We start from the raw sequence: 14,586 nt of genomic DNA, 5'->3' as shown, positions 1-14,586 counted from the left end.
CATGCATCTCCACACCCCAATTGCTTTCTTTTTTAAATGAATTTTCTTAAAACTCTTTACTTCTCTCCCCCCTTTAGAATGAAGTCACATTACTACGCAATGAGGTGGCTCAGCTGAAGCAGCTACTGTTAGCTCATAAAGATTGCCCAGTCACTGCACTACAGAAAAAGACTCAAGGCTACCTAGGTAAGTGATTTGTAACCTAAGCGAAATCAGTTGGTAAATCACAGGTATTGAGTATCTTAGGTATTCATAAAGCCATTCTTTCTGGTGCATCAGTCATTCACACACACACACACAAAATATTTTTTCAATCTGTAATAGCAAGAAGATCGGTAGTTCAATCTGTGTTATCTATAACCACTGCAGAGAAGTGCATGAAGTAGTTCTTGCATCTGTTTTATTTACATTCTTTACCATTTTCACAGTTCTCTCATGAAGTAGCCATCCTATTTGGAAATGAGAAAGCTACTCAGATTAGATCACTTGCCCAAGTCAAACAGTAGGAAAGTGGTAGAGGTCTTTTGATCCCAAAGACAGTCTTGGCCTAGAGAAAGATGAACAGCTGATGGTTCTTAGAAACTGAAAAGTTGGGACTTGAGGACAGAGTTCACTTTCTAATGATAGCCCAGTCTCGGTTTCAGTTTGTAATCAGAGATTTCTACAGACTTGTGTTCAGCATTAACAGTGTTACAAAATACATACTATAGTGAAAAATTTGTTATGGATAATTAAAACTAATAATTGCTAGTTTTCCTTTACAGATTAAATAAATGCATAGAAATACTAGATATAGCAAATAGTTTTTTCACTAGTTGCATTCATCATTTCAGAGATGTAAAATATTTTTCAGAGATTCTGCGAAAAAATTTAAGAATCGTTATTAAATTATTTATTTAAGTGTTAATCTATACTTCCAGGTGTGTTATTTGTTAAGCAAGTACTGACAGAGTTGTTGTTCTGTGCTAGACACATAACAGGAAACAAACAGATTAGGTTAGATTCCTGTCCTTGAAGAGCTTGTATTTTAGTACATAAGACAAATTAAAAAAAAAAGATGAAATATGTGGCTTGTGGTAAATGTGAAAACAACAAAAAAAATAATACAGCTAGAGTATAGAGATTGCTCAGGGGGTAAGAGCATTTACTGCTCCTGTGGAAGGCCTGTGTTCACTTTCCAGCACTCATAACTATCGATAACTCCAGTTCCAGGTGATCTGAGATCCTCTTTTGCTGTCTCGTGTACCTGGCTCATGGATGTATGTGCATGTAGCTCTGGCTACCCTGGAACACTCTCTCTCTCTTTTAAAAGATTTATTTATTTAATGTATATGAGTACACCATTGCTTTCTTCAGACAAACCAGGAGAGGGCATCAGACCCCATTGCAGATGGTTGTAAGCCACCATATAGTTGTTGGGAATTGAACTCAGGACCTCTAGAAGAGCAGTATCAGTGTTCTTAACCACTGAGCCATCTCTCCAGCCCTGCCCTGGCACTCTCTATGTAGATCAGGCTGGCCTTGACTCATAGAGATAGTTTTTAATCCCAAAGTGCTGGGATTAAAAGCAAACAATCAAACCCAGCATAAATCTTAAAATAATAATAACAGTAATAACATAACTAGAAATGGTGCTACAAGAATGCAGTCCCAGCACCCAGAAGGCTGAGACAGGAAGTTCATGAATTCAAGCCCATCCTGAGAGACTTTGTCTCAAAAATACAAACAAAAAAAGAAGGGAGGGAAGGGTCAGGCTTGGTGGTCCACACCTGGAATCCCAGTACTCAAGAAGCAGAAGTGGGAGGATTATTGTAAATTCAAGGTCACCCTGATCTATGTCATGAATCCCAGGACTGCCAGAATACATAGAGAGACCTGCCTCAAACACAGACAGTGTGACTGTATGGGGCAGTATCATTGGAATGAGATGGGGAAGAATTTGGAACATTTACACCCAGTCTTGGTAATAACAAGGACTTCAACTTTGCAGACCAGAGGGTGCAAAGCATAGGTACAATATGAAGGATCTGATACTCTGCTAGAGATCAGGGATATACGTGTTCTTCAGTATGCAGTCAATATATAATTTTCTACTCAGTCCTTATAATAACTCTTATTGGTGCTTAGTCCATTAAACTACATATTTATTACCACAAAGATGTGTTTAACTATTACTTTGTGACATCCACATTGTATAGGTACTTGACATAAGACATTGTCTCTACCTCTCAGAGATATATTGGGTCATTGTGAACCTGTGAATGAGAAAGGACAGATAGGGCCCCTTGAGGACTCCTGGACGGGGAGCTTCTGCTGTGTACCCCAGTACCCTCACATGTAAACGATGCTCAGCAAGTGTCTGTGGAGTGAGTGAGTGTGTGCTCTGAAAGCACAGGTGACAAGACAGTTTCCTGGGGTAACAAGGAAGTGTTTACTGAAGAAGCAGTATTTGAATCTTCTTGAACCATTTGAAAGATGACTGAGACTGTCATCAAGAGATGGACATACCAAACTCAGACGTGGCGATACACACGAGTACAATTAGAGCTCTTGGGAGGCAAAGGCAAGACTGAGAATTTGAAGCCAGCTTGGGCTACATGAAACACCATCACAAAAAGACAAGACAAAACAATACACTTACTGGAAATTTTCCCTAATTTCGTACATCTCTGTTGAAGCAGCTATAGAGACTAACATTTAGTAAAACTACCATTACCTTTTTATGCAGCTAAGATGTTGTGTAAATGTCAATAAAATGTTATTGTCACTTTAGATAGAATGATATAACTTATAATAAATACATCATCAGTGAATGGCTAACTGATAGGAGACTCTTGACAGACTTTATATGTGTTTTATGAATCTTAGCATTTGATTGTAACTTGGTATTTAATAGGCTTACTCATAGTGCCAACTATATGCTAAGGGAACATTCTTTAAAATAGAATGGTTTAATTCCTTTGAAAATTAATAAGAGCAGATTAAGAGCTGGGCGTGGTGGCGCACGCCTTTAGTCCCAGCACTTGAGAGGCAGAGGCAGGCAGATTTCTGAGTTCAAGGCCAGCCTGGTCTACAGAGTGAGTTCCAGGACAGCCAGGACTACACAGAGAAACCCTGTCTCAAAAAAACAAAAAAATAAAATAAATAAAAACAAAAGAGCAGATTAAGGAATCTATTTTAAATTGCTTTTGCAAATGGTGGGATGACTTAACAGGCTTATAGCAGGCTTAGCAGGTTCACATACTTGATGCCTAGCCTGACGATTTGTGTTTGATCTAAGAGAACAGAGTCCTGAAAGTTGTCATCTGATATCCACATGCATGCTTTGGCATGTGTGTGACCATACATATACATGCATGCATGCATGCATGCATACATACATACATACATACATACATACATACATACATACATGTATATTTACAAATGCAAATTTTTCTTAAAGGAATGGAAGAGAGATTCATTTTCTTATACAAAGAGAACAGGTTCAAAGATAATTTTAGATAATCCTGAATTATCTCCAGCCTATCCTCACTTCCAAGTAGTCTTAGTTGATTTCTGGAGCCAATGGATCACATCCCTTTAAGTTTTTCTTGGAGGAAACAAGTGACTTTCACAATGGTAATAATTTAGTACAAGCTTCAGAAAGGGGCTTTTATCCACCTAGAATGTAAGTACAAGCTACTAGGAGAACCTCCATCACAGTGTGTTAAATGTGATGTTGTGCCTGGCCTTTGGCTCAGATCTTACGTTTTGTGTCAGAACTTATTTTGCATGCCATTCATGACTCTGGAGAGTTTTCTCCAAAAGGAAAGATGAGATTAATTTTCTTTTGCATTCTTTGTAATTATGACAAAGAAGAGTCCTTTCTGTTCCTCTGTCCTATTTTCTAACCACTTGCTCTCTACTGTTTGCCCTCCTTCCTGGCAGAAAGTCCCAAGGAAAGCTCAGAGCCAACGGGTTCTCCAGCCCCAGTGATTCAGCACAGTTCCGCATCAGCCCCTAGCAATGGCCTTAGTGTTCGATCTGCAGCTGAAGCTGTGGCCACCTCGGTCCTCACTCAGATGGCCAGCCAAAGGACAGAACTGAGCATGCCCATACAGTCACATGTGATCATGACCCCACAGTCGCAGTCTGCGGGCAGATGATGCCTCCCATGATGGAGAGGTCCCCAGCCAGAGCTCGCCCGCCTGAGCCAAGAGAGAGATCAACTTAACCCCTCCTGTCTGTCTTGGAATTGGGCAGAATGGAGAGGGAGAAATTGTGTGTTGTGAGTATGGACAGATGTGGGGCTTTTCTCTTTAGCCACATGATCATGTACGATTAACACCTGTACTAGGCGCTTCTGGCCCCAAAGCCACATAGATCATCCCCCAAGGGTAGGGTTTCTTATGTACCTACAGCCAAAGGCCTTTCCATATGGTCTGAGCAGTCATCCCTGGCCCTGATGCATGTGTGCCTGTCTCTTAACACTAACCCTTGCACTTGTAGGTTTGGGGTTTCTCAGTGTCCCCTCCTCCCATTGACCTGTGGCTGTTACCTTCTTATTTCTTATTAGCATGCCACTTCCTGCCAGATGGAGGGAGGTGAGATTTGATGGCGTGTTACTTGCTGTCCCACCCCTAGCCACCACATGCACTCAGGACTTTGTCTCCCAATAGCTGCTTATTTGTCTCTTTCCTCCTTCCTAAACTGCAGTGAAAACATTCACTTGTTGAGAATGTAATACATTTAATGTATGAGGTAGCAGTGTTTCCCACCTCTTCCATGTGCTTTATTCCTATCTGCTACCAAAAACAAACACAAACAAAAAAAGCAAAACTCTGAGAGTTTGAATCATTTTTCATTTCCAAATCTATTGGTACCTCATTTCGTCTCTTGACTTTCCTTAGTCTAGTGGTGGGGTCTTTCCTACTTCCCCACTAGGCCTTGGGAACCTCATCTTGTGGCCTTATTGTTAGTGGCAATGAAAAAGGAGAGAGCTGGAGACCTAACTGGGCTTCCCTGTCTCCTTCCCTACCCTCCAGTTCTAATCATCAGGGCAGACAGGAACAGTGTAATTTAAAACTTGTTCCATCAGGTTACTGGATTAACTGATTCTTTTATGTTTTACAAGAGTTTACTGGCCAAAGTCTACATATTGTCATCTTTGGTCATCTGTGCTCCTGCCTCTCCACTGTGCTTCCCTGTCCACATCACTGCCTGTTCCACTATAACTACTTTAGCTCAGACCTCCTAGGAGTTGTCAGACAGTAGCTGCTTCCATTCTCTGTCCCTCCTACAGCTCTCAGCCTCCCTTCTTTTCTAAGGTATGTTTTGTACCCACCAGTGTCCAGCACTCTCTCAACAACCTTTTCATCTTCTCACCCAGTTCTTAGCCTACCCACTGGTTGTCTCTAGTCCTGAAATTTCGTTGAACTTGTCCATGGTACAGGCTCCAGGGCTCTGAAGCATCATGGTTGAGGTCATGGATGCTTTTGAATATAAGACTGAGTGGAGAGAGGAGGTATACATTTTCCTATGTATAATCTCAGCAGAGCACTCAGGATATGGCCTGTCTGTGAGATTGCTGTCTGTGGCTGTTGGCTGTCCTTATTTTATGGGTTACAGAGAGAAAATACACCCCTCCTCTTCTTCATCTTCCCTTGGCTCTGAGCTATGCAGGCTCTTCCAGAGCCAGAGGCCTGTGGATAGATAGGTCAGCTTTAATAGCTCTTGAGTTGAGAATCCTTCCCATTGTCCTAGAACCACCTTCTGCCATCTGCTCAAGCCAAGTCCTCTTTTCTAGCTCCATCTTAAGTATGCAGAATAATTGCTTGCGTCTTTGTCTTCCAAAATTCACTGTCGTGGAGGAATGGAAATGTCGTGTAGCTTATATGATTATTTCCTCAGAGTTTAGACTAGTGAGCCCATCCTGTGACATGTTTGTATGTTTTATGTAAATTTCCCTCCTGCTCTTTAGAGTCAATGCTGAACAGGCCACACCCAGTGAAAACTAGGAACTGGTTTTATAGTCTTCTCCCACAGGGTCTTAACAAAAACATCCCCTGAGGTGACAAGGATAGCAAATGCCACAGCAGATGGTTGAGGGCAAGCCACCATCTCCAGGGGTTTCACTTGGCCTTAGAAACTCACAGCCATAGTTTGAGCTCAGGACTTCTTTAGATGGCTGCTTCCTAGGATTTTTTTTTCCTGCTTATGAATTTTGTTTCTTTTTTTTTAATTGTCTTGATTTCCCAGTAGCAGCCTTACACTAAAATATGACTGAGCTTATAGCTTCCAAGGGCCCCCCTTGGCTATTTTCTTCCTCCATCAGTCAAGTGTTTAATTCAGTGTAACCTACCAGTCTGTCCTGGGTTGCATGTCTAGTATACGTGGAGGTTCTTTTTCACTTTCTTGACCCTCATGTCTGCTTCTCTTGAGTCTTTGTTTTTATAGCAGGAAGTTAGTATTGGGGGCTTGAATGATGCAGGGCACCAACAGAACCATTGCAGGACTGAAATCCCCAGACTACCGATACCTTGGTGGTCGGTTCTCAGCTTCACTAAGAAAGCAGAACGGCTGCTTATGCTGAAGCCTCTGTGACAGTCAAGGGGGTCATCACCTACATTATTGCTGCCAGGGGTCACAGCCCTGACCTTTGCCTTCCAGACTTAACTGAACCAGAACCAGATACCATAGAGGATAGCAATAAACCCTTCTTGACATCTGACTATGATGTGTCATAGCGGGGTCTCTGGTCATGTCTATTTGGGGTTCAATATGCCTCTTGTATTTGAATGTCAACTCCTGTCCCTAGGTATAGGAAATTTTGTGATATAATTTCATTAAATAGTTTGACTAATTCCTTTTTAATTTATCTCAGGTCCTCCTTCTCCCCAGTGGCTTCTGAGGTTTGTTTGGTCTTTTAAGTATATTCCAAGCTTCTTGAAAATACTGGTAATATCTATCTCTCTCTTTCTCTCTCTCTCTCTCTGTCTCTGTGTGTGTGTGTGTCTGTCTGTCTGTCTGTCTGTCTGTCTGTCTGTGTGTGTCTGAGTATATGATTGTTCCAACTTTGTGCTCCACTGCAGAACTGCATGATCTTAATCTCTTGGGGACACTTTCTAGTGAGGGTTTTCACTTTCATGTTTCTTTCATGTTAATTTCTATCTTGTTCCTTTTCCATGTTTGAATGCCCTCATCAAAATCTCCCTCCATATATCTGACTTTCTCCTCCAACTTACCCACTGTTTTGTTCATTTTGGAGGTTTTGTATACAGTTCCTAGTTCATGCATTTGTATCTGAGACTTCTACATCAACTCTGAACTCTTTCTCAGACTTCTCAGTACTTTTGGTTTTCATTAAGGAGAGGTTTGTAGTATGCCCTGGTCTGCTGTTGTCTCATGTTCCTTGTGTTTCTCTGTGGAATTTTGTACATCAGTCAGGATGGCTATGTCCTCCAGTTTTAACTCATCTTTTCCCAACTCTGTTTTGTTTCATGTAACTAAGCCCTTCTTCAGAGGTCTGTCAGAAAGGCGCTGAGAGTGTGATGTCTCAGGCCCAGGTGTGGTCAGAGGCCTGGTCTGTGCTCTTGCCACCCACTCCATATAACACAGAGTGTTCAGAGTCTCAAAGGCTGAGAAGCCGCCCAACACGCAGGGAGAGCTGGGAAGGACACGGCCCCTTCATTCACTTTCACTCCCTTCCTGTTGGCTGAGATGCCAGATCTGCCTGCTTCCTTCCTCCACTCCTTCCCATGGCTGTAAGCACCAGACCACATACTTAAGGGAGCTGTGCTGGTGAACCTTGCCTTGCTGCCTGCCTTCCCTCTCCCATTCTGTAGCTCTTGACTCCTTCCTTGATTCACCTCTTCCGTCTCCTCAGGGACCCGCCCTCCAGCACCATCATCCTGAGAGATATAACTGTACTTTGTACAGCCTGAACCGCCAAAAAGACACACACATGCAATTCTTCCTCTGGCTTCTGAGAGGCTCCTTAAAGGTGCTAACTGCTCAGCTCACTCTCCCCGGCGTGTCCCCATCCTCAGAACACATTTCCATTATCTATTGTACCCACCAAAAAGAAATATGTACTTCTTATGAAAAGAAAACCCTAGTCTGTTCAGATGTGTCTCACAGCTGTGTGACACGTGCCTTCGTTGCTATGCTTTCTCCTTTCTTTAGCCATGTTTGACCAGGGTGGGAGGGGTGGTGGGACAGGACAGGTGAGGATCCTAAAGCCTATCAAAAGACCCTACCCCACTCCAGTCCAGCTAGACATTCTTCTTACAAATTCTGTTTCTGTCTGTATATGTGCATATGCATAGACAAATCCCCCTATTCCACCAGCCTGGTGATCCATAGGAATGAGCAGTGCCTGCTGGCCACATTCCCACCGTTTGCACTGTTACTTTGAGGTAAAATCCTACCCTAGAATGAACAAAGGCTGGTGAAAGTAGGGCAGATTAAGGCAGCTTATGTTCTTGTAAATGCAAGTTTCTATTTCAGCTAGTAGGTGTTTTCTTTTTCTGTTTTGTTTTTTAATGTAGAGCTGGTAGGCTATAAGCCAGCAATTGTGAGTAAGGCTTTAGCTATTAGTGGCTGTGAGCACTAGTTTCATTGACTTTACCTTAGGGCAGTGGTTCTCAGAACATGGTCCAAGAACAACATCAGCAGCACCATCACCTGAAGAGCTTGCTAGAAATGTACACTCTGGGCCATCCCAACCTCCTGAGTTGGCCACTCTGAAGGTGAGCTTTAACTAACAGTCTCTGCTGCTAGTTCACACTAATGCATGACAGTCCCTAGCGGACAGGCTGGGAGCATCTTAGCTCTGGGATGACAACGATTACTTTAAATGTCTTCTCTGCCTTAGAATTGATATTTTTATTTCCCCCAGTCCTTCCTTCCTCTTCCATTAAAACAGCCACCACCACATTACTCATCTCAAATTCTAGGTTGGTCTTCCTTCTAGTCTTAGCTCTAAAACTCTTGCCTGCATTGGTCTGGACTCATATTTCCTTGCAGGCTACTAGTTCTGCATTCTTGGTGACTTTAGCCAGCAGGAAGGCCAGGAGTGGTGGTGGCATATGCCTTTGATCCCAGCACTTTTGAGGGAAGCAGAGGCAGGCAGATCTCTTTGTGTTCAAGACCAGTCTGGTCTACATAGGGAGTTCAAAGCCAATCATAGCTATGCAGTGAGACCCTGTCTCAAAACAAACAAACAAAATCAGCAGGAGCCTTAGTTGTCCATTTCTTCCCTGTGCACACACCACATCTCTTACAGGAAGATTAGCCTCCACCCCCACAGTGGAGCCTCCTACATCCTGATAGAGTATATGTTGAGAAGCCATGTGTATCTATGAATATAGCTCTGTTCTATATCCTTTTGACATGTAGCAATACCTCTCCATCCTCAAGGAACTCAACCCAGTCTGGGTCTCCCCAGGCTCCAGTGGTAGACTCTGACAGGTGGGAGGATACAGTGCTCTGGGCTGTTTTGTTACAAAAGTGTCTTCTGTCCTTTCCCTCCTCCCAATTCAGCATGACCCCTGTGAGCAGGCTCTCACAATCTCCTGGGGCAGGGCTGAGGCAGGGGCTTTCAGCTCTTCTCCATAACTATCCCTTCTTCCTTCCCCCATGCCATTTAGCAGTTATCACCCAGCCTTGCCTTCTCCCTCCATCCCTTGCCCTGACATATACTGTGCCTTATTTATGCTGCAAATATAACATTAAACTATCAAGAGAATGACTGGTATGTTTGGTGCTTCCCTACGCAGACTCATGGGGCCCATTGGTCACTCCTAGAGACTCAGTAGGCATTTGTGTCTGACCATCCTCCTCCTTCCACTTCTTAGGGCAGAACTAGCAGGCTCTCTCTGCTTTCAGTAAGTAACATGGTGTTGGAAAAGGCACAGAGTTCAGATCTTTAAACTGCCTCAGAGCCAAGGCATCACAAAAAGACTGACCAATGGGAATACTGAACACCCTGGCTCTTTCAGTGTTTTATGCTCACCCACTTCCAACAATTGAAAGGAAGAAAAAGTCCTACTCCCAAGAAAGGGGCTTGGGAGTGTACAAAGAGGTAGACAAAGTCAAGCTTTCTCCAGAGACTAGAAGGAATAGCTGAAGAGATGGCTCAGTAGTTAAGAGGAAAAACTGCTCTTGTCTCAAAAGATCCGTTTGGTCCCCACACCCATGTTGGCTAGTTTACCACCACCCTTAACTCCAGCTGCAAGGGATCTGGTGCCCTCTTTTGGCCCCCACAGGCACTGCACTCACTTGCATAACCCTTCCCCCAGCACACATATACACAATTAAAAAGTTAAAAAAAAAAAAATTAAAAAGAGAAGAAGATTGGAAACTCGAGGCAAACTTTGTAAAAGCAGATTAAAGCTCACAGGAGAACAGGTAATGATCAGGGTGAGGAAGACGGACAGGTGAGCCACTGATCCTTTCTGTGTCTGTGTCTTCCACTAAAAGTGGAAACCACCAAGGAGACAGACTGAAGAACCTGACAAAAGACAGAACAGGTACCTCTAAGGTTCCTTGGTAGAACAGATCTACTGGGTTGGTGTCTGGTGAAGGACTCAGAGCCTCCTTAGGAAATGGAAACACTTACTGGCCATCACTGTGTGGGCCCCAGCAATTAAGGTACTTACTGCCAAGCCTGAAGACCTGAGCTTGATCCCTGGATACATGTGGTGGGAAGAGAACTGGCAAGGTGTTCTCTGAGCTCCACATATGCTCTGTGGGGCATGTGTCTCCTTCTCCCCAGGTAAATAAATGAATGAGAAAGTGGGTGGGGAGCACACAGTATGTCCAAGAAAGAGAGAACATTACCAAAAGCTAAGACAGAGTCTGGAGGAAGACTGGAGAGGTGGCTCAGTGGTTAAGAGCACTTGTGTTCTAGAGGACTTGAGTTCCGTTCCATTTAGGTGGCTCACATCTGGAATTCCAGCTCCTCAGACACCCGCTCTTGCAGATATACAATTAAAAATTTAAAAAAAAATTTTTTTTAAAGATTTATTTATTTATTATATGTAAGTACACTGTAGCTGTCTTCAGACACTCCAGAAGAGGGAGTCAGATCTTGTTACAGATGGCTGTGAGCCACCATGTGGTTGCTGGGATTTGAATTCTGGACTTTCGGAAGAACAGTCAGGTGCTCTTACCCACTGAGCCATCTCACCAGCCCCAATATTTTTTTTTTTTTTTTTTGAGACAGGGTTTCTCTGTGTAGCTCTCACTGTCCTGGAACTCATTCTGTAGACCAGGCTGGCCTTGAACTCAGAGATTTGCCCTACCTCCCAAGTGCTGGGACTAAAGGCATATGTCACCACAGGCCAGCTGAGATCCTGTATTTAAATAAATAAGTCTGGAAGGTGATAAATAAAACTAAGTCTAGAAGATGAGAATCCTAGCACACAGGTTAGGATGATTAATTTTTGTTGAGGTTAGAAGTGAACCAGCTTCTTTGTGAACTTAGTAGCTTCAGCCCAGACTCCGGTACTGAAGCAGCAGTGCAGTGAACACAGGGTGGCTGCTGTGAGACTGCTGTGTACGCAACCCATCTGCTGTTCAGGACAGCTTCCTGTTCACAGGGTTAGGTTTTTTTATTGTTCTCTGGGTGCTGGAGATTGTGCTCAGGGGCCTCCAGCAAGTTGCCTCTTTGTTGTTTTTTTGTTTGTTTGTTTTGTTTTGAGGCAGGGTTTCTCTGTGTAGCCTTGGCTGTTTTGGAACTAGCTCTGTAGAAGAGCCTGGCCTCGACTCAAAAAGATCAGCCTGCCTCTGAAGTCACACAGTGAATTTCGAGAGCAAAGATAAAATACGAAATTTCTGCCAGGTGTGGTGGTGCACATCTGTAATCCCAGCACTTGAGAAACTAAAAACAGAGGCCAGCATATTGGGCTACATACAGAGTCTCAGGCTTAGAAAACCAGACAAGCTGGGCACTGTGACACACACTTTAATCCCAGCACTTGGGAGGCAGAGGCATCCTAATCTACATAGTAAATTCTAGACCAGCCAAGGCTAAATGGTGACACCTGTTTCACACACACACACACACACACACACACACACACACACACACACACACACACACACACACAGTGGAGACAGGAAAAGAGAGAGGTGGGGAGAGAAACCGAGAAGACCCACAACAAAAGCAGCAGTGAAATATTTCAACTATAATGTATGACAAGCTCTACAGGAAATCTTGAGACAAACCTTACAGAAAGGTTCACCCAAGCCTGGATGCATTGTATTCTAGAACATCAGAAACCTGATCTAGAAGGTCTCCCTCTGCAGTAGAGCACCTGCCTACCATACACAAGGCTCTTCATTTGGACTTGATTCCCAAGAAAGAAATTTTAAAATGCCACTTATCCGCAAACCTAAAATGTAAGTTGGTTCCAATAAAGTACTTCCCTGTTGAGCAAAGAAGATGTGGATACATGGTATTTCTCCAAATATGTGAGGGGCTTTTACATATGACTGAGAGATAACCTGAGACTCCATTGAACAAGCTAGGACCTCTGGTAGAGGCCACCAAGAAGCTAAAGCCCACTCAGCACTCTCTGGAGATGGTAAGTTCCCCAGGACTGGAGTGGGAGGACAGCAAAGGGAATCACAGTTGACATTTTGAAAACACCGGGTCTGTGCTTTCCTACAAAATGCATCCCAAATGTTTCTCCTAGCAAGTAATTCATTTTACTGTTCCCATATGTAAGTGAGGAAAAAAAGAGTGTGAGCAGCTTGCTTTGCTCATGGGGTAGAACCCCGACAGTCCTTCTTCTGTTTAGGCTAGAGACATGGTACTCTGACACCTGGATTTGCAAGTGAGGTTAGGACTAGCTCCTTTAAAGGACCCTTCCCTGAACTGGAGTGATTGTCTGTCCCTAAAGCAGAACCCTAGTCGCCAGCTCCAGTAGTATATTAGAACCAGAACCAGGCAGAGCCCATGCTGACCAGACGGAACTGGAAAAATGTCACAATTCTGGGCCCCAAAGAACTAGGTCCTCAAGTCCTAGACAAAATGTATGGAAAGGGAAATGGCTGGACGTGGCAGTGAAGAGTAGTGGCCACAAGGTGGCAGCAGAGTTTCAGCTGTGGAGGCCCAATCCCCAGTTCTCTTGCAAAGATGGGCCTGTCCACAAAATTTACAGGCCACCTCTACTCAGTAAGGCTCCAAAAAGAGTCTCCTATCTCTCACTTAACTATTCACAGGTAAATCTTAAAGGGTAGTGAACCCACATTTAACCTGACTAGAAGCAGTGGGGATTGAAATGGGGCTGTGGTCCTGATCACCCATTCCAGGCAGGAGTAGGGACCAAGCTGGTTCACCCTAGCCTGCACTTAACACTAGTTCCTTCCCATCCAGGACATAATGCCCAATTCTGACAGGAGTTTCTCCAGTCAGGAACAAGAGGTGATCAATTGAAGCTTCTCCAATCTGTTGAAGGATTGGAGGTTCTTCTAAGGTTCCCCCAGGGTCTAACTCTGACAAACTGTCTGCAATTAATGATGCTTCCTGAGCTCCGGAGACAAGATTTATGCATCTAATAAAGTCTATATAACTCCAGGCTTAGGCTGGGGGGGAGGAAGCTAAGAGCAGAGAGTCCCCAGGGGAGTACGGGAGGGGGGGTCCCAGGTGGCTCTTAATAGAGCCATGCATTTCCATTGCTTGTCTAGATTTCCCCCCAGGCTGCCGGTGAGGTGGGGGTAGGGACATCAGGTATAAGAAGACCGTGGGCACTCAGGAGGCAGATGGCAGCATGGACTCCAAGTGGGCTGCTCTGCTGCTGCTGCTACTGCTGCTGCTGAATTGGGGCCACACTGAAGAGGCAGGGAGCTGGGGTGAAGACCAAGTCTTTGCAGTGAGTGAACATCCTGCTGCCCCATCCACCCAGCCGCCATCTCTCCTTCAGCTGAAACTTATGATACAGGGTTTGGTGTTCCCCAGGCTGCTAAGGTCTTCAAAAAGTCTGGCTTCTAAGGGAGGGAAATGGCTTCTCAGCCCACGCAAGTTTCCCCTAGAAGCCATTCTTTCCCTCCATGTCTTCAGTGTACAAGACACTGCCAGGTTCCTTCCCTGCCACTCTCTCATCACAGGGAGAAGATAAGGGACCCCACCCACCACAGTATGCCCACATTCCAGACAGGATCCAGACTCCTGGGTCCCTCTTTCGTGTTCTGCTCCAGGCCATGGACACACCTAGAAGGAGCCCAGCCTTCCTGTTTCAGCCCCAGAGGTGAGTTCCAAAGGGAAGAGGCTGAGAAGGGTGGAGGGCAGAGGAAGATGTGAGAGAAGGTGAGATGGAGGGAGTGCCAACTAAGGATGAATCTCTCCTAAGGTTTGGCAGAAGTGCATGGGGGTCCTGGAGCAAGGAACAGCTAAATCCGCAGGCCAGACAGTTCTGGAGCCTGGCCGCTCCTCAGCGCTTTGGGAAGAAGTAGCATCGTCAGCTGTGATGCCTGCATGCAAAACCACTTCCCCATGTTCCCTGTGTGCCCCCAAATAAAAATGGTCCGGCTGGCTTCAGAATCCCTGTGTTTGGACAAGACTGTCAGGGAGCAGGTGGGAGCCCAAGGGCAATAGCT

The 14,586-nt window shown here is 44.5% G+C and overlaps 2 protein-coding genes across 4 annotated transcripts in view; both read left to right on the top strand.

The window, feature by feature from the left end:
* Nucleotides 1-12,423, top strand: part of Atf7 (activating transcription factor 7) — a 99,519-nt gene extending 87,096 nt beyond the window's left edge. For 2 of the 3 annotated variants that reach the window (NM_001310067.1, NM_001310066.1), the window contains exons 11-12: nt 78-186; nt 3,931-9,733. In NM_001310067.1, coding sequence (NP_001296996.1) covers nt 78-186; nt 3,931-4,148 — 327 coding nt within the window. In that variant the 3' untranslated portion in view covers nt 4,149-9,733. Of the gene's footprint in view, nt 1-77; nt 187-3,930; nt 9,734-12,256 lie in introns of those variants that run through there. The other variant, NM_001310070.1, reaches the window with a different exon arrangement.
* Nucleotides 12,424-13,747: 1,324 nt separating this feature from the next.
* Nucleotides 13,748-14,530, top strand: Npff (neuropeptide FF-amide peptide precursor). Its single transcript, NM_018787.1, has 3 exons — nt 13,748-13,862; nt 14,098-14,237; nt 14,340-14,530. The coding sequence occupies exons 1-3, from the start codon at nt 13,761-13,763 to the stop codon at nt 14,440-14,442; spliced, it is 345 nt and encodes a 114-aa protein (NP_061257.1). The 5' UTR covers nt 13,748-13,760; the 3' UTR covers nt 14,443-14,530.
* Nucleotides 14,531-14,586: the final 56 nt, after the last annotated feature.

This window comes from Mus musculus, chromosome 15 (genome assembly GCF_000001635.26).
Source record: "Mus musculus strain C57BL/6J chromosome 15, GRCm38.p6 C57BL/6J".
Lineage (NCBI taxonomy): Eukaryota > Metazoa > Chordata > Mammalia > Rodentia > Muridae > Mus > Mus musculus.
This window is presented reverse-complemented; position numbering and strand designations above follow the sequence as displayed.